General features: G+C 37.6%; 1 protein-coding gene across 1 annotated transcript; it reads left to right on the top strand.

Annotated features, from left to right (window-relative positions):
* The first annotated feature begins 3,045 nt into the window (after nucleotides 1-3,045).
* Nucleotides 3,046-3,990, top strand: LOC133255365 (olfactory receptor 11H6-like). Its single transcript, XM_061429825.1, has one exon. The coding sequence runs from the start codon at nucleotides 3,046-3,048 to the stop codon at nucleotides 3,988-3,990; it is 945 nt and encodes a 314-aa protein (XP_061285809.1).
* Nucleotides 3,991-19,612: the final 15,622 nt, after the last annotated feature.

Here is a 19,612-nt window from a genome sequence, read left to right as displayed (position 1 = left end):
AACCCTGGCACAGAGACTTACTTCATTGACTTTAAATCCAAGTAGCAAGTGAGTGAGAAATGATATCCTGCATGGTAAGTCACATATGACATAAATAACGGGCTTCCTAGCAACTTGTAACATTCCAGAAAAAGCAAAGGTTACAAATTTTGGTTAGGGAAAATGGAAGATCCAGAAACGTGCCTTCAAGAATAATATTTTTTAATGTTTATCTTTTCAGTTTATAAAAGTAATATATGTTATTTATAGAAATTTTAAGAAACATACACATGTATAAAGAAGAAAAGTATGCAGCCTATCACTGATCTTGAAAAACTTGCCACTATTAATTTCATTTTTTCCAGGAATTTTTATATTCCTCAATATTATTTACTTTTTCTAAAGAAGTATATATAAAGAAACTACATAAACTCTTGCTACACAAAGAACTCTCTAAAGTATGGAGGACTTCATAAACTTTTACTACTCAAAGAATTAACATTATCTTATTGCTTATTAGAAATTTAGAATCCCAAACCTCATCCACTCCTTCTGAGTCAGAATCTGTATTTTAACATGATTCCTAAAAATTCTTATGCACTGTATGAATTTTTTCTACACCTCTAATTCTTATTTAATGGGTATAAATGCTTTAAAAGCTCTGAGTATTTCTAAATTGCCAGCCAGAAAAAAAAATGTACAAGTTAATATACCCTCCAACAGTTTTTCTAAGTGTCATTTCATTGCACCTTTATCAACTCTGGTATCATGATTATTCATTTTTGTTAATTTGAAAAATCAAAACTATGTATTCATATTTAAATTAGTGACCTTTATCTGGAAATGTGGAGTTATAGATTTAACTACCACAATTTACACTGAAACTTATATTGACTTAAAGTGCCTCTTAATTTTACTGAAAATAATATTTCATCATGAAGGAATATAAATATATGTTCCAAAACACCCCTTGCTTAGTATTCAAGAATGCAGTAGACACTAAGCAAACTTTTATTGAATTCTTTAAATTCTTTAGTTTAGTGATGAGCTTATAAAGCTAAATTTAGGAGCTAAGCCTGAAAAGATTGTAACTAGCATATAAATATTCAGTTTATGGTAACAAAGTGGCAGGTGATAGAAAATGAACTAAGGTTCATGATGGATAGCAATCAAAAAGTTAATACTATTATTTTAAAATGTTTTAATAAAAATATGTTAAGAAATATTTTCCTTTATTATCCACATACTGAAACTATATAAGACAGTATTGTAGACAGTTCTTAAATTTTCCAGCAACAAAAATTTCAAGTCATCTTAGAAGTAATTCTAAGAAAAAAAGAAATGAAGAGAGAGAAAGAAACAGAGAGAGAGACAGAGAAACAAGTGAAATAAAGTGATTAAAAACAAGGAATGTTTTTCTCTGAGAAATTTAGTGAGCTTTTCACTGGGCTAAAACCTAAATGAGAACACCTTTCCATACCAGCTGATAGCATCGTGGTCTCCTTGCTTGCAAGTTTATGAGATGAAAGAAAAAGACTAGGCTATCTTCTGCCCTCTGGAGAGAAAACAGCAAGGACAATCAATCTAAATTAGCATATGGACAGCTCTAAGGATTGATCTCCTTTCAAAAGAAAGAAGAAAAATGTATAAAAGAGAATTGACAAGAAAATAAAGTAAAATAGCACTTAATAATTTTAAATAAACTTATATTTTCAGACCTAAGCAAATTATATCCCTGGGTACAGAAAGAATTTACAGATGTGATTTCAAAATCACTATTGGTGTCTCTGAAGAATGCTAAAGAAAGAAAGAAAATGTTTTAAAAACTGAAATTGAACAAGGGCATCAGTTTTAAAAGCTACTTTTAAAATTTTCAATAAGCCCTTTGTTTATTAATGTATGCCAGAAAGTTTTTCAGATATAAAGTCATTTTCACCATTTTTGTGCTGTTTATCTGTTTATAGCTTAGCCATCTATCCCCAATTGTTGAGAATAATATGTGTTAACCTAGAAAAAGTTTAAAGTTCTCTAAAAAGGCAATTTTTAATGTTCTACATATTCTAACCAAACACATAGGTGAAAAATCATGAGAAATTTTATCAAATTCACAGGGAATAAAAATACAAATGGAAGTTAATATTTGAAAGTCTTAGGATCTCATTCAATGAAACACTTGGTAAAATTTAGTAATTAACCTCCCTCACTTCAAAAACTCAATGACACAAGCACTAAATGGGGCCACGCTTGTTTTAAGTTCTATGAATAAAACTCTAGGCACTTTATTGAATGAAAATTCAATAAAAGTCAAAAGTATAAAGTTACTGCCCAAAAAAGCCAAAGAATTTAAGCCTGCATGAGTTCCTAGAGCAAAAGAGATTATAAGACCACTGTGCTCTGTGTCAGCCACACGTATGAGGGGTAAAGCCTCACATTCTCTCCTTTAAGGCACTTAGTTGATATTACCCTTTTATTCAGTAAATCTGTCAATTCTAGTTTTTTACAATTAAATTGCCCATGTCAAAGTTTATACATTAATTTAGCCTTAGCCAGACACCCATCCGGAGAAGAAAATGGCAACCCACTCCAATGTTCTTGCCTGGAGAATCCCATGGATGGGGGAGCCTGGTGGGCTGCAGTCCATGGGGTCGCAAGGAGTCAGACACGACTGAAGCGACTTAGCACGCATGCAGACACCCATCTGTACTGTCTAGACCAATGTTCTCTAAAGTTCAGTGCATCAAGCAACCCAATGAGAGATGCAGAAAGAAAATATCTGAAATTCTATTTTTATTTTAATTCTAAGAAAACTTTTTTTTCAAAATCTTTACCAATATGTACTATATTTATTGACAGTGGTTTGTTGATAGTTTAAAAGCAAATAGTCAGATATATAGAAGAGTACACTCAACAACTGTATTGTTGGACTGTCCAATCAAAAATAGAAACTATTGGTCTAGTCCCCTGCCTTACCCTCAGGAAAATGTGCTCATCTCCTGAAGAGGAACCAGGAGACGTAATTCTCTCTGTAAATGTAATTTCTGCTCCAATCCTCACAGAATGGACAGAATGATGATGTCAAAGGTCAGTAATATCTCCCACGTTGTGAGTGAGTTCATCCTCTTGGGCTTCCCTTGCCGCTGGGAAATAGAGATCTTCCTCTTTTCCATATTCTTTATAACTTACATCCTGACCCTCCTTGGAAATATGGCCATCATGTGTGCAGTGCGCTGGGACCGCCGGCTCCACACCCCAATGTACATTCTTCTGGCCAACTTCTCCTTCCTGGAGATCTGCTATGTCAACTCTGATGTGCCCAATATGCTGGCCAACTTCTTCTCCCAAACCAAAACCATCTCTTTTGCTTGGTGTCTCCTCCAGTTGTACTTCTTCTTCTCATTGGGCACAACGGAATGCTTATTTCTCTCCATCATGGCCTATGACCGTTTCCTGGCAATCTGCCGCCCTCTGCACTACCCCACCGTCATGACTACTAAGTTCTGTAGCAGCCTGGTCATCTTTTGCTGGGTGTACGGTTTCCTCTGGTTTCTGATCCCAGTGGTACTCGTTACTCAGCTACCGTTTTGTGGCCCAAATGTGATTGATGACTTTCTGTGTGACCTGGGTCCTCTGTTGGCCCTGGCTTCAGCATGTGTCCCAGTCCCAGGGACTGTTCTCATATGTGGTACCATGAGCTCCCTCCTTATCTTTGCCACCTTTTTCTACATTGCTGGATCCTACACCCTGGTGCTGAGGGTTGTAATGCAGGTGTCCTCGGTGGCTGGCCGGAAGAAGGCCTTCTCCACCTGCTCCTCACATATGGTTGTTGTATTTCTATTCTATGGTTCTGTCATGATGACATATGTGAGTCCAGGGTCAGGACAAGCAGAGGGCATGCAGAAGTTCACAACTTTGTTCTACTCAGTTTTCACCCCCTTCTTCAACCCCATGATCTATAGCCTCCGGAATAAAGAAATGAAAGATGCTTTGAAGAAAGTTGTAGGAGGTTCCTAAAACTGCTACTACTGCTACTGCTAAGTTGCTTCAGTCGTGTCCAACTCTGCGTGACCCCATAAATGGCAGCCCACCAGGTTCCCCCGTCCCTGGGATTCTCCAGGCAAGAACACTGGAGTGGGCTGCCATTTCCTTCTCCAGTGCATGAAAGTGAAAAGTGAAAGTGAAGTCTCTCAGTCATGTCCGACTCTTCGCGACCCCATGGACTGCAGCCTACCAGGCCCCTCCATCCATGGGATTTTCCAGGCAAGAGTACTGGAGTGGGGTGCCATCGCCTTCTCCGTCCTAAAACTGGGACTATGCAAATTAAAGTTGGAAAATCATTGATCTCTGAAAAGGCTCACAATAATCACAACCACATGTAACACTTTCTATTGACATCTACCTCCAATCGAGCAGTGGTTCTCAACTAATTGACTCTGAAATAGGGGTATTAGGACCAAGGCACAGGTATTTTGAAAAGTCCCCTGGGATACTGTAATATACAGAGAGGGTTAAGAACCCTCAAATTTAGGAATTTCTAAATTCTTTAATGGGCTTCCGAGGTGGCTCAGTGGTAAAGAATTCACCTGCCAATGCAGGAGACACAGGTTCAGTCTCTGAGTTCAGAAGATCCCCTGGAGAAGGAAAGGGCAACCCACTCCATTTTTGCCTGGAAAATCCCATGGACAAAGGAGCATGGCTACAGTCCATGGAGTCACAAGAGTTGGACATGACTTAGTGTCTAAATAACAACAACAACAAAATTCTGTGATAACACAGAGTGAGACCACACACATACACACCCCTTTTCTTTTCAAAAGCCACTTTAATGCAAATCAATCAAACTGAATCACTCTTTTATAGGTGGCTGTCCAGTTTTACCAGCACCATTTGTTGAACAACCAGTTTTTTTATCCACTGTATATTCTTGCCTCCTTTGTCATAGGTTAATTGACCAAGGTGTGTGGGTTTATTTCTGGGTCTTCTATTTTGTTCCATTAATCTATGTATCTATTCTTCTGCCAATAATATGCTGCTTTGATTACTGTAGCTTGGTAGTATATACTGAAGTCTGGGAGGGTTATACCTTTAATAAGACATGTTATAACCCAAATATAATAATCACTGCTTTGCCAAAAAAAACTGTTTATATCCAAGATAGGGCAATCTCTTTTGAATGATTTGTACATGCTTTTTTGAAGAAATTATGCATAGAAAAGGGGCTTCCCTCATAGCTCAGTCAGTAAAGAATCTGGTGCAATGCAGGAGACCCGGGTTTGATTCCTGGGTCAGGAAGATCCCCTGGAGAAGGAGATGGGAACCCACTCCAGTATTCTTGCCTAGAGAATCCCATGGACAAAGAAGTCTAGCAGACTACAGTCCATGGTGTCACAAGAGTCAGACGTGACTTAATGACTAAACCAACAACAAAAAAATGCATAGAAAAAAAAAAGAATATGAAAAACTATTCTGGCATTGTACTGGCCTTTGGAGTGACCCAGGTTAGCAATATTTCTTTCCTGTCCTCAGAGTACCATTCCCCCACCCCCCTGTTTGTTTATTTTTGCTTTTATTTCTTCTGCCTTAAAAGATTGATCCAGGAAAATACTGCTACAATTTACATCAGCATTCTGCCTATGTTCTCTTCCTTGAGTTTTATGGCTTCCATTCTTGCTTTTAGATTTTAACTATTTTTAGTTTATTTTTGCATATTGTATGAGAGAATGTTCTAATCTCCCGCTTTTATAGGTGGCTGTTTAACAGCACCACTTGTTAAACAGACAGTCCATTGTATATTCTTGCTTCCTTTGTCATAGGTTAATTAACAGTTGGTGTGCAGGTTTATTTTGGGGCTTTATGGTCTGTTCTGTTGATCTATGTGTCTATTTTTATGCTGCCAATAATATACCACTTTGATTACTGTAGCTTTATAGTATAGACTGAAGTCTGGGAGGGTTATACCTCCAGGTTTGTTCTTTTTTCTCAAGATTGCTTTGGCAATTCAAGGTCTTTTGTGGCACCATATGAATTTTATGATTATTTGTTTTACTTCTATGAAAAATGTCATGAGTATTTTAATATGAGTTGCATTAAATCTGTAGATTGATTTGGGTAGTATGGCCATTTTAACAGTATTAATTCTTCCAATCCAAGAGCATGGGATATCTTTCCATTTATTTGTATTATCTTCAGTTTCCTTCACTAATGTTTTACAGTTTTCAGAGTATAGGCCTTTTATCTCCTTGATTAAATATATTCCTAGTGTTTGGGGGGAGTGTTGATGCAATTTTAAATGGGATTGTTTTGTACTTTCTATTCCTGATAGTTCATTTTTAGTATATAGAAATTCAATAGATTCCTGTGTATTATATCCTGCAACCTTACTGAAATCATTTATCAGCTGTAAGTTTTTGGGTAGAGTCTTTAGGGTTCTTTATGGAGTATCATGTCATCTACAAATAGTTACATTTTTATATCTTCATTTCCAATTTGGATGTTTTACTTCTTTTCTTTTTTTAATTAATTTATTTATTTATTTTTAATTGGAGGCTAATTACTTTACAATATTGTTTTATTTCTTTTTCTTGTCTTTTTACTGTAGCTAGGACTTCCAATATTATCAAACAGAAGTGATGAAAGAGGGCATTCTTGTCTTTTCCTGAATTTAGCAAGAAGGCTCAGCTTTTCACCATTGGATATTATATAGCTGTGGGTTTGTCATAAATGGCCTTTATTATGTTGAGATATATAGCCACTTTGATAAGAGTTTTTATCATGAATGGATGCTGAATTTTGTCAATGTTTTTATGTGTCTTTTGAGATAATCATGTGATTTTTATCCTTCCTTTTGTTAATGTGTTTTATCACATTGATTTGCATATGTTGAACCATCTCTGTAACCTTTTGTGAATAAACCCAACTTGACCATGGTGCATGATCCTCTTTACACATTGTTGCATTTGGTTTGATACTCTGATTAAAGACATTGAGTGGCTGATTGGAACAAAACAAGACCCTTCAATATGCTGCTTATAAGAGACTCAGTTCAGGGCCAAAGACACTCACAGAATGAAAGGGAAGGAATAAGAAAAAATTTCGGGGGGAGGAGCTAAGATGGCAGAGGAGTAGGACGGGAAAAACACTTTCTCCCCCACAAATTCATTCAAAGAACATTTAGACGCCAAGTAAATTCCACAGAACAACTTCTGAATGCCGGCAGAGGACATCAGGCACCCAGAAAAGCAACCCAAGTCTTCGAAAGGAGGTAGGAAAAAATATAAAAGACAAAAAAAGAGACAAAAGAGGGAGGGATGGAGTTCTGTCCCGGGAAGGGAGTCTTAAAAAGAGAGAAGTTTCCAAACACCAGGAAACCTTCTCACTGCCAAATCTGTGCCAAGCCTTGGAAGCACAGAGGGCAACATAACAGGGAGGAAAAATAAATAAACAATTAAAACCCACAGATTACGAGCCCAACAGTAACTCCCCCAGCGGAGAAGCAGCGCAGACGCCTGCACACGCCACTAGCAAGCGGGGGCTGGACAGGGAGGCCTGGCGCGGGCTGCATCGCTTAGAGTAAGGATCTGGCCTGAATACCCTGAGCGCTATCTGAGCGAAATAATTTGGGCTAGCAAACCAGACTGTGGGATATCTACCACGCGAAAAGCCAGCCCTAACCTTAGACACCGCCAGGCCCGCGCACGGAACAAAGGACTGAACAGAGATAGCCAGCTGCAGACCATCCCCCTCTGGTGACAGGCAGCCAGAGCAGGAAGGGGGCAATCGCAGCCTAGATAGACATTATCTACAGAACTGTAAGCAGGCTTCTTTGCTAACTAAAACTTCTTGGGGGTCTGGACGGTCAACATCTGCCTGAGAAGGTGCGCCAGTTGTACACCTAGATAACTGAGCGGCAGGGAGGCGATAAGTCACAGCAATCGCGCTCGCCAAACACCTCGTCACCTGAGCTCCTCGGACCTGGGAAGGGCACAAAACGCAGGCCCAACCGAGTCTGCGCCTCTGAGGACTACCCGAGTGCCTGAACCTGAACAGCTTGGACCTAGGAGGTGCAGGCAACCCAGGGCCGGCCACAGATGGTTCCCAGCAGAGCAACCTAGAGCCTGAGCGGTGTGGGCAGGGAGGCTACATGCACCATGAGTGGGGACAGACCCAGTGTGGCTGAGGCACTGCGAGCACACACCAGTGTTGTTTGCAGCATCCCTCCCTCCCCACAGCGCGACTGAACAAGTGAGTCTAAAAAAAAAAAAAAAAAGTGTCCACCACTGTCCCCTTTGTGTCAGGGCGGAAACCAGACACTGAAGAGACCAGCAAACAGAAGAAGCTATAACAGAGGGAACCGCCTTGGAAGCTACAGGCAATAGATTAAAACCCTGGGGTTAGTACCGAATACATAGGAAGAGGCCTATACATCTTGAAAAATATAAGTCGAACCAAGGAACTAGCCAAAAATGAACTGAACCCACAACATCCACAGCAAAACCAGAGAAAGTCCTAGATATATTTTTAATATTTTTACGATCATTCTTTCTTTATTTTTTTATTTTTTAAAAAAATTTTAAGTCCTCTATTATTCCTTTAATTTTCACTTTTATAACCTACTATTACTTTGCAGAAAAAAAAAGACCCTATTTTTTTTAAAGCAAACTTCGTATATATATATTTTATAATTTTTGTGACCTTGTTTTTTTTTCTTCTTCTTCTTTTCCTTAACATTGTATTTTTGAAATTCCAGTCTCTACTCTAGATTTTTAATTTCAGCTTTTTGGTATTTGTTATCAATTTTGTACCTATATATATATTTTTTATAATGTTTGTGACTTTTTTTCTCTCTGTCTCTCTTTCTTTCTCTTCTTCTTTTATATAACATTGTATATCTGAAATTCCAAACTCTACTCTAGATTTTTAATTTATGCTTTTTGGTATTTGTTATCAATTTTGTACCTATATTTTCTTTATAATTTTTTTGACTTTGTTTTTGTTTTGTTTTGTTTTGTTTTTCTTTCTTTCTTTTTCTTCTTCTTTATTTTAACATTGTATTTTTGAAATTCCAAACTCTACTCTAGATTTTTAACTTTTGCTTTTATGTATTTGTTACCAATTTTGTACCTTTAAGACCCCAATCTTCAGTACCCATTTTTCACTAGGGAGCGAGATTACTGGCTTGACTGCTCTCTCTCCCTTTGGACTCTCCTTTTTCTCCACCAGATCGCCTGTGTTTCCTCCCTAACCACTCTCTACTCTACTCAACTCTGTGAATTTCTGTGTGTTCCAGACAGTGGAGAATACTTAGGGAACTGACTACTGGCTGAATCTGTCTCCCTCCTTTTCATTCCCCACTTTTATCCTCCTGGCCACCTCTGTCTCCTTCCTCCTTCTTCTCTTCTCTGTATAACTCCGTGAACATCTCTGAGCGGCCCAGTTGTGGAGTGCACATAAGGAAGTGATTACTGGCTAGCCCACTCTCTCCTCTATTGATTCCACCTCATCTCATTTGGGTCACCTTTAACTCCCTCCTCCCTCTTCTCTTCTACATGTAACACTGTGAACCTCTCTGGGTGACCCTCACGGTGGAGAAACTTTTCATCTTTAATGTAGATATTTTATCAATGGTGCTGTATAGAAGGAGAAGTTTTGAAATACTGTAAAAATAAGACCAATAACTGGAAGCAGGAGTCTTAAGTCCAAACCCTGACTCCAGGGAATTCCTGACTCCAGGGAACATTAATTGACAGGAGCTCATCAAATGCCTCCATACATACACTGAAACCAAGCACCACACAAGGGCCAACAAGTTCCAGGGCAAGACATACCAAGCAAATTCTTCAGCAACACAGGAACACAGCCCTGAGCTCCAAGATACAGGCTGCCCAAAGTCACCCCCAAACCATAGACATCTCATAACTCATTACTGGACACTTCATTGCACTCCAGAGAGAAGAAATACACCTCCACCCACTAGAACACTGACACAAGCTTCCCTAACCAAGAAACCTTGACAAGCCACCTGTACAAACCCACAAACAGTGAGGAAACGCCACAATAAAGAGAACTCCACAAACTGCCAGAATACAGAAAGGACACCCCAAACTCAGCAACTTAAACAAGATGAAGAGACAGAGGAATAGCCAGCAGATAAAGGAACAGGATAAATGCCCACCAAACCAAACAAAAGAGGAAGAGATAGGGAATCTACCTGATAAAGAATTCTGAATAATGACAGTGAAATTGATCCAAAATCTTGAAATCAAAATGGAATCACAGATAAATAGCCTGGAGACAAGGACTGAGAAGATGCAAGAAAGGTTTAACAAGGACCTAGAAGAAATAAAAAAGAGTCAATATATAATGAATAATGCAATAAGTGAAATCAAAAACACTCTGGAGGCAACAAATAGTAGAATAACAGAGGCAGAAGATAGGATTAGTGAGTTAGAAGATAGAATGGTAGAAATAAATGAATCAGAGAGGAAAAAAGAAAAACGAATTAAAAGAAATGAGGACAATCTCAGAGACCTCCAGGACAATATTAAAGGCTACAACATTTGAATCATAGGGGTCTCAGAAGAAGAAGACAAAAAGAAGGACCATGAGAAAATACTTGAGGAGATAATAGTTGAAAACTTCCCTAAAATGGGGAAGGAAATAATCACTCAAGTCCAAGAAACCCAGAGAGTCCAAAACAGGATAAATCCAAGGCAAAACACCCCAAGACACATATTAATCAAATTAACAAAACTCAAACACAAAGAACAAATATTAAAAGCAGCAAGAGAAAAACAACAAATGACACACAAGGGAATTCCCATAAGGATAACAGCTGATCTTTCAATAGAAACTCTTCAAGCCAGGAGGGAATGGCAAGACATACTTAAAGTGATGAAAGAAAATAACCTACAGCTCAGATTATTGTACCCAGCAAGGATCTCATTCAAATATGAAGGAGAAATCAAAAGCTTTTCAGACAAGCAAAAGCTGAGAGAATTCAGCACCACCAAACCAGCTCTCCAACAAATACTAAAGGATATTCTCTAGACAGCAAACACAAAAACGGTGTATAAATTTGAACCCAAAACAATAAAGTAAATGGCAATGGGATCATAATTATCAATAATTTACCTTAAACGTAAATGGGTTGAATGCCCCAACCAAAAGACAAAGACTGGCTGAATGGATACAAAAACAAGACCCCTACATATGTTGTCTACAAGAGACCCACCTCAAAACAGGGGACACATCCAGACTGAAAGTGAAGGGCTGGAAAAAGATTTTCCATGCAAATAGGGACCAAAAGAAAGCAGCAGTTGCAATACTCATATCAGATAAAATAGACTTTAAAACAAAGGCTGTGAAAAGAGACAAAGACAGTCACTACATAATAATCAAAGGATCAATCCAAGGAGAAGATATAACAATTATAAATATATATGCACCCAACATGGGAGCACTGCAATATGTAAGACAAATGCTAACAAGTATGAAAGGAGAAATTAACAATAACACAATAAGAGTGGGAGACTTTAATACCCCACTCACACCTATGAATAGATCAACTAAACAGAAAATTAACAAGGAAACACAAACTTTAAACGATACAATACACCAGTTAGACCTAATTGATATCTATAGGACATTTCAACCCAAATTAATGAATTTCACCTTTTTCTCAAGCGCACATGGAACCTTCTCCAGGATAGATCACATCCTGGGCCATAAATCTAGCCTTGATAAATTCAAAAAATTGGAAATCATTCCAAGCATCTTTTCTGACCACAATGCAGTAAGATTAGATCTCAATTACAGGAGAAAAACTATTAAAAATTCCAACATATGGAGGCTGAACAACACACTGCTGAATAACCAACAAATCACAGAAGAAATCAAAAAAGAAATCAAAATTTGCATGGAAACGAATGAAAATGAAAACACAACAACCCAAAACCTGTGGGACACAGTAAAAGCAGTCCTAAGGGGAAAGTTCATAGCAATACAGGCATACCTCAAGAAACAAGAAAAAAGTCAAATAAATAACCTAACTCTACACCTAAAGTAACTAGAAAAGGAAGAGATGAAGAACCCCAGGGTTAGTAGAAGGAAAGAAATCTTAAAAATTAGGGCAGAAATAAATGCAAAAGAAACAAAAGAGACCATAGAAAAAATCAACAAAGCCAAAAGCTGGTTCTTTGAAAGGATAAATAAAATTGACAAACCATTAGCCAGACTCATCAAGAAACAAAGGGAGAAAAATCAAATCAATAAAATTAGAAATGAAAATGGAGAGATCACAACAGACAACACAGAAATACAAAGGATCATAAGAGACTACTATCAACAATTATATGCCAATAAAATGGACCATGTGGAAGAAATGGACAAATTCTTAGAAAAGTACAACTTTCCAAAACTCGACCAGGAAGAAATAGAAAATCTTAACAGACCCATCATAAGCACAGAAATTGAAAATGTAATCAAAAATCTTCCACCAAACAAAAGCCCAGGTCCAGACGGCTTCACAGCTGAATTCTACCAAAAATTTAGAGAAGAGCTAACACCTATCCTGCTCAAACTCTTCCAGAAAATTGCAGAGGAAGGTAAACTTCCAAACTCATTCTATGAGGCCACCATCACCCTAATACCAAAACCTGACAAAGATCCCACAAAAAAAGAAAACTACAGGCCAATATCCCTGATGAACATAGATGCAAAAATCCTTAACAAAATTCTAGCAATCAGAATCCAACAACACATTAAAAAGATCATACACCATGACCAAGTGGGCTTTAACCCAGGGATGTAAGGATTCTTCAATATCCGCAAATCAATCAATGTAATACACCACATTAACAAAATGAAAAATAAAAACCATATGATTATCTCAATAGATGCAGAGAAAGCCTTTGACAAAATTCAACATCCATTTATGATAAAAACTCTCCAGAAAGCAGGAATAGAAGGAACATACCTCAACATAATAAAAGCTATATATGACAAACCCATAGCAAACATTATCCTCAATGGTGAAAAATTGAAAGCATTTCCTCTAAAGTCAGAAACAAAACAAGGGTGCCCATTTTCACCATTACTATTCAATATAGTTTTGGAAGTTTTGGCCACAGCAATCAGAGCACAAAAAGAAATAAAAGGAATCCAAATTGGAAAAGAAGAAGTGAAACTCTCACTATTTGCAGATGACATGATCCTCTACATAGAAAACCCTAAAGACTCCACCAGAAAATTACTAGAACTAATCAATGATTATAGTAAAGTTGCAGGATATAAAATCAACACCCAGAAATCCCTTGCATTCCTATACACTAATAATGAGAAAACAGAAAGAGAAATTAAGGAAACAATTCCATTGACCATTGCAACGGAAAGAATAAAGTACTTAGGAATATATCTACCTAAAGAAACTAAAGACCTATATATAGAAAACTATAAAACACTGGTGAAAGAAATCAAAGAGGACACTAATAGATGGAGAAATATACCATGTTCATGGATTGGAAGAATCAATATAGTGAAAATGAGTATACTACCCAAAGCAATTTATAGATTCAATGCAATCCCTATCAAGCTACCAACAGTATTCTTCACAGAGCTAGAACAAATAATTTGACAATTTGTATGGAAATACAAAAAAACCTTGAATAGCCAAAGCAATCTTGAGAAAGAAGAACGGAATTGGAGGAATCAACCTACCTGACTTCAGGCTCTACTACAAAGCCACAGTCATCAAGACAGTATGGTACTGGCACAGAGACAGAAATATGGATCAATGGAACAAAATAGAAAGCCCAGAGGTAAATCCACACACATATGGACACCTTATCTTTGACAAAGGAGGCAAGAATATACAATGGATTAAAGACAATCTCTTTAACAAGTGGTGCTGGGAAATCTGGTCTACCACTTGTAAAAGAATGAAACTAGAACACTTTCTAACACCATACACAAAAACAAACTCAAAATGGATTAAAGATCTCAACATAAGACCAGAAACTATAAAACTCCTAGAGGATAACATAGGCAAAACACTCTCCGACATACATCACAGCGGGATCCTCTATGACCCACCTCCCAGAATATTGGAAATAAAAGCAAAACTAAACAAATGGGACCTAATTAAACTTAAAAGCTTCTGCACAACAAAGGAAACTATAAGCAAGGTGAAAAGGCAGCCTTCAGAATGGGAGAATATAATAACAAATGAAGCAACTGACAAACAACTCATCTCAAAAATATACAAGCAACTCCTACAGCTCAATTCCAGAAAAATAAATGACCCAATCAAAAAATGGGCCAAAGAACTAAATAGACATTTCTCCAAAGAAGACATACAGAGGGCTAACAAACACATGAAAAGATGCTCAACATCACTCATTATCAAAGAAATGCAAATCAAAACCACTATGAGGTACCATTTCACGCCAGTCAGAATGGCTGTGATCCAAAAGTCTACAAGCAATAAATGCTGGAGAGGGTATGGAGAAAAGGGAACCCTCTTACACTGTTGGTGGGAATGCAAACTAGTACAGCCACTATGGAGAACAGTGTGGAGATTCCTTAAAAACCTGGAAATAGAACTGCCTTATGACCCAGCAATCCCACTGCTGGGCATACACCCTGAGGAAACCAGAATTGAAAGAGACACGTGTACCCCAATGTTCATCACAGCACTGTTTATAATAGCCAGGACATGGAAGCAACCTAGATGTCCATCAGCAGATGAATGGATAAGAAAGCTATGGTATATATACACAATGGAGTATTACTCAGCCATTAAAAAGAATACATTTGAATCAGTTCTAATGAGGTGGATGAAACTGGAGCCTATTATACAGAGTGAAGTAAGCCAGAAAGAAAAACACCAATACAGTATACTAACGCATATATATGGAATTTAGAAAGATGGTAACGATAACCCTGTATACGAGACAGCATAAGAGACACTCACGTATAGAACAGTTTTATGGACTCTGTGGGAGAGGGAGAGGGTGGGAAGATTTGGGTGAATGGCATTGAAACATGTAAAATATCATGTAAGAAACGAGTTGCCAGTCCAGGTTCGATGCACGATACTGGATGCTTGGGGCTGGTGCACTGGGACGACCCAGAGGGATGGTATGGGGAGGGAGGAGGGAGAAGGGTTCAGGATGGGGAACACATATATATCTGTGGTGGATTCATTTCAATATTTGGCAAAACCATTACAATATTATAAAGTTTAAAAATAAAACAAAATTTTAAAAAATAATAAAAAAAAAGAAAAGAAAAAATTTCATGCAAATAGAAAAGAAGAGAAGGCAAGAGTAACAATACTTGTATCAGACGAAATAAACTTTAAAAGGAAGGCTATAACAAAAGACAAAGCAGGGCTTTATATACCACTTGCAACAACATGGATAGAGCTAGAAATTATCATACTAGGTGAAGAATTCAGAAAGAGAAAGACAAATGCTATATGATATCACTTATATGTGGAATCTAAAATATGGCAAAAATGAACTTAACAAAGCAGAAACAGACTGACAGACATAGAGAATACATTTGTATTTGTCAAGGAGGAAAGAGGTGAGGGAGGGAAGAACTTGGAATTAACAAGTATAAACTTGTTATATATAGAATGGATAAAAAATAAGGTCTTACTGTGTAACACAGGGAACTATCTTCAATATAAACCATAATGGATAAACCATAATGAAAAAGAATAGTTAAAAATCCTGTTTGTGTATAACTGAGTCACTTTGCTGTACAGCAGAGATTGGCACAGCATTGTAAGTCACCTACACTTCAATTTTTAAAAGTTAAGTTTAAAAAAATGTTAAAAAGAAAAGTATAATGATAAAGGGGTCAATATAAGAAGAGGATATTACACTTGCTACATATACATACCCAGTACAATAGTGCCTAAATATATAAATCAAATACTAACAGACAGAAAAGAAGAAATGGACAATAGTACAATAATAGTATAGGGGACTTTAACACCCCACTGACATCAATAGACAGATATTCCAGATAGAAATTAATAAGGGGTCTTAAATGACACAACAGGCCAGTTGGACTTAATTAATGTCTGCAGAACAATACATCCCAAAACAGCAAAATGCACATTCTTTTCAAATGCACATGGAATATTCTCTAGAATAGATCACATACTAGGTTACAAAATAATCTTCAACAAATATAGGAAGATAGGAATTTTATCAAGCTTTTTCTTCTGACCACAGCAGTATGAACCTAGAAATTAACTACAAGGAGAAAAATCAGAAAAGAACAAACACATGTAGCCTAAGCAAAATGCTACTAAAAATTGAATGGGATAATGTTGAAATCAAAGAGGAAATCAGAAAATCCCTCAAGACAAGTGAAAATGGAAACACAACTTTCCAAAATTAATGGGCTATATCAAAAGCAGTTCTAAAAGGGTTTATAGCAATATAGGCCTTCCTCAAGAAACAAGAAAAATATCAAGTAAACAATCTAAGCTACCACCTAAAAGAATTAGAAAAAAAAGAACATAAAGCCCAAAGTCAGCAGAATGAAGGGAATAATAAAGATCAGAGAGGAAATAAATAAAATAGATTTTAAAATAGAAAATATCAATGAAACATAGAATTTTTTTTTTTAATAAGCAAAATTTATAAACCTTTATCCAGGCTCACCAAGAAGAAAAAAGAGAGGCCCTGAACAAGATAAGAAATGAAGGAGAAGATATAACAACAAATGCCACAGAGAAACAAAAAAATCATAAGATAATGCTATGAACAGTTATATGCTAAAAATTATATAAAACCTGGGGAAAATGGACAAATTTCTAGAAACACAGCCTGACAAGACTGAGTGAAAAAGAAACAGACAATTTGAACAGACTGATCACAAGTCAAATTGAATTTGTTAAAAGAAAAAAAAAAAAACTTCCCAGCAAGCAACAATCCAAGACCAGAGGGATTCACTGGGGAATTCTACAAAACTTAAAAAGAAGAACTAATATCTATCCTTTCAAACTATTCTAAAAAAAATTGAAGAGGAGCTAACATTCCCAAATTCATCCTATGAGGCCATCATTACCCTGACACCAAAACCATATAAAAACACTACAAAAAAAAGAAAACTACAAGCCAATATTTTTTATTAATATAGATGTAGTTTGACTTTTAAAAGTACTTGAGCAGGCACACATAGAAATTAAATATAAAAATTAAATGCTAACAGGTATGGGAGGAGATATTGTTATTTATTAAGCTTCTTGGATGTGTTGATTAATGTCATCAAATTTGTGTATATGATAGTTTACAGTGGAAAGATTCGTGATCTCTGAAGAAGAAAATTTAACTTCAGGATCAGGGACCAGGCTTGATTACTCAAAGCTTTTGTGTGGCAAAGGTTTTATTACAGTAAGAAAGGACACAGAAAACTTCTGACATAGACATCAGGAGGGAGATGAAGAGAGCCCCAAATAGATAGTCTTACCAAGGCCTTATATACCTTTACCTGACCCATTCCAACAACATACATCTTAAAATAACAAGATTAGAACGAACAGTAGAAAAAAAGAAAAGAAAGAAAAAAAAAAAACTAACAGTAGGAAGGTCTTACCAGACCCACTCCCACATAAGAAAACAGGATTAGTTAGAAGGTCCCTGTTAGGGAGAAAGATGTCCTCAAGCAAGATACATTGTTGTTATATAATCATTTGTACAGAACTTAGAGAAAAAAATACCCTTGAGCCATTAGCTCAGGGCTTAAAGAAAAAGCCACATTCACAGACAACTAGCTAATCTGATCACATCAGTTCAGTTCAGTCGCTCAGTTGTGTCTGACTCTTTGCGACCCCATGAATCACAGCACGCGAGGCCTCCCTGTCCATCACCAACTCCCAGAGTTCACTCAGACTTACGTCCATCGAGTCAGTGATACCATCCAGGCATCTCATCCTCTGTCGTCCCCTTCTCCTCCTGCCCCCAATCCCTCCCAGCATCAGAATCTTTTCCAATGAGTCAACTCTTCGCATGAGGTGGCCAAAGTACTGGAATTTCAGCTTCAGCATCATTCCCTCCAAAGAAATCCCAGGGCTGATCTCCTTCAGAATGGACTGGTTGGATCTCGCTGCAGTCCAAGGGACTCTCAAGAGTCTTCTCCAACAACACAGTTCAAAAGCATCAATTCTTTGGCGCTCAGCTTTCTTCACAGTCCAACTCTCACATTCATACATGACCACAGGAAAAACCATAGCCTTGACTAGACGGACCTTTGTTGGCAAAGTAATGTCTCTGCTTTTCAATATGCTATCTAGGTTGGTCATAACTTTCCTTCCAAGGAATAAGCGTCTTTTAATTTCATGGCTGCAGTCACCAACTGCAGTGATTTTGGAGGTCAAAAAAATAAAGTCTGACACTGTTTCCACTGTTTCCCCATCTATTTCCCATGAAGTGATGGGACCAGATGCCATGATCTTCGTTTTCTGAATGTTGAGCTTTAAGCCAATTTTTTCACTCTCCTCTTTCACTTTCATCAAGAGGCTTTTTAGTTCCTCTTCACTTTCTGCCATAAGGGTGGTGTCCTCTGCATATCTGAGGTTATTGATATTTCTCCTGGCAATCTTGATTCCAGCTTGTGCTTCTTCCAGCCCAGTGTTTCTCATGATGTACTCTGCATAGAAGTTAAATAAGCGGGGTGACAATATACAGCCTTCCTCTTATCACATGGACCACAGCCTTGTCTAACTCAGTGAAACTAAGCCATACTGTGTGGGGCCACCCAAGATGGACAGGTCATTGGGGAGAGGTCTGACAGAATGTGGTCCACTGGAGAAGGGAATGGTAAACCATTTCAGTATTCTTGCCTTGAGAACCACATGAACAGTATGAAAAGGCAAAAAGATAAGACACTGAAAGATTAACTCCCCAGGTCAGTAGGTGCCCAATATGCTACTGGAGATCAGTGGAGAAATAACTCCAGAAAGAGTGAAGGGATGGAGCCAAAGCAAAAACAACACCCATTTGTGGATGAGATTGGTGACAGATGCAAGGTTTGATGCTGTAAAGAGCAATATTGCATAGGAACATGGAATGATAGGTCCATGAATCAAGGCAAATTGAAAGTGGTCAAACAGGAGATGGCAAGAGTGAATGTCGACATTCTAGGAATCAGCGAACTGAAATGGACTGGAATGGGTGAATTTAACTCAGATGACCATTATATCTACTACTGTGGGCAGGAATCCCTTAGAAGAAATGGAGTAGCCATCATAGTCAACAAAAGAGTCCGAAATGCAGTACTTGGATGAAATCTCAAAAATGACAATATGATCTCTGTTCGTTTCCAAGGCAAGCCATTCAATATCACAGTAATCCAAGTCTATGCCCCGACCAATAATGCTAAAGCTGAAGATTAACAGTTCTATGAAGACCTACAAGACCTTCTATAACTAACACCCAAAAAAGATGTCCTTTTCATTATAGGGGACTGGAATGCTAAAGTAGGAAGTCAAGAAACACCTGGAGTAATAGGCAAATTTGGCCTTGGAGTACAGAATGAAGCAGGGCAAAGGCTAACAGAATTCTGCCAAGACAATGCGCTGGTCAAAGCAAACACCCTCTTCCAACAACACAAGAGAAGA

This window comes from Bos javanicus, chromosome 10, assembly GCF_032452875.1.
Source record: "Bos javanicus breed banteng chromosome 10, ARS-OSU_banteng_1.0, whole genome shotgun sequence".
Taxonomy (NCBI): domain Eukaryota; kingdom Metazoa; phylum Chordata; class Mammalia; order Artiodactyla; family Bovidae; genus Bos; species Bos javanicus.
This window is presented reverse-complemented; position numbering and strand designations above follow the sequence as displayed.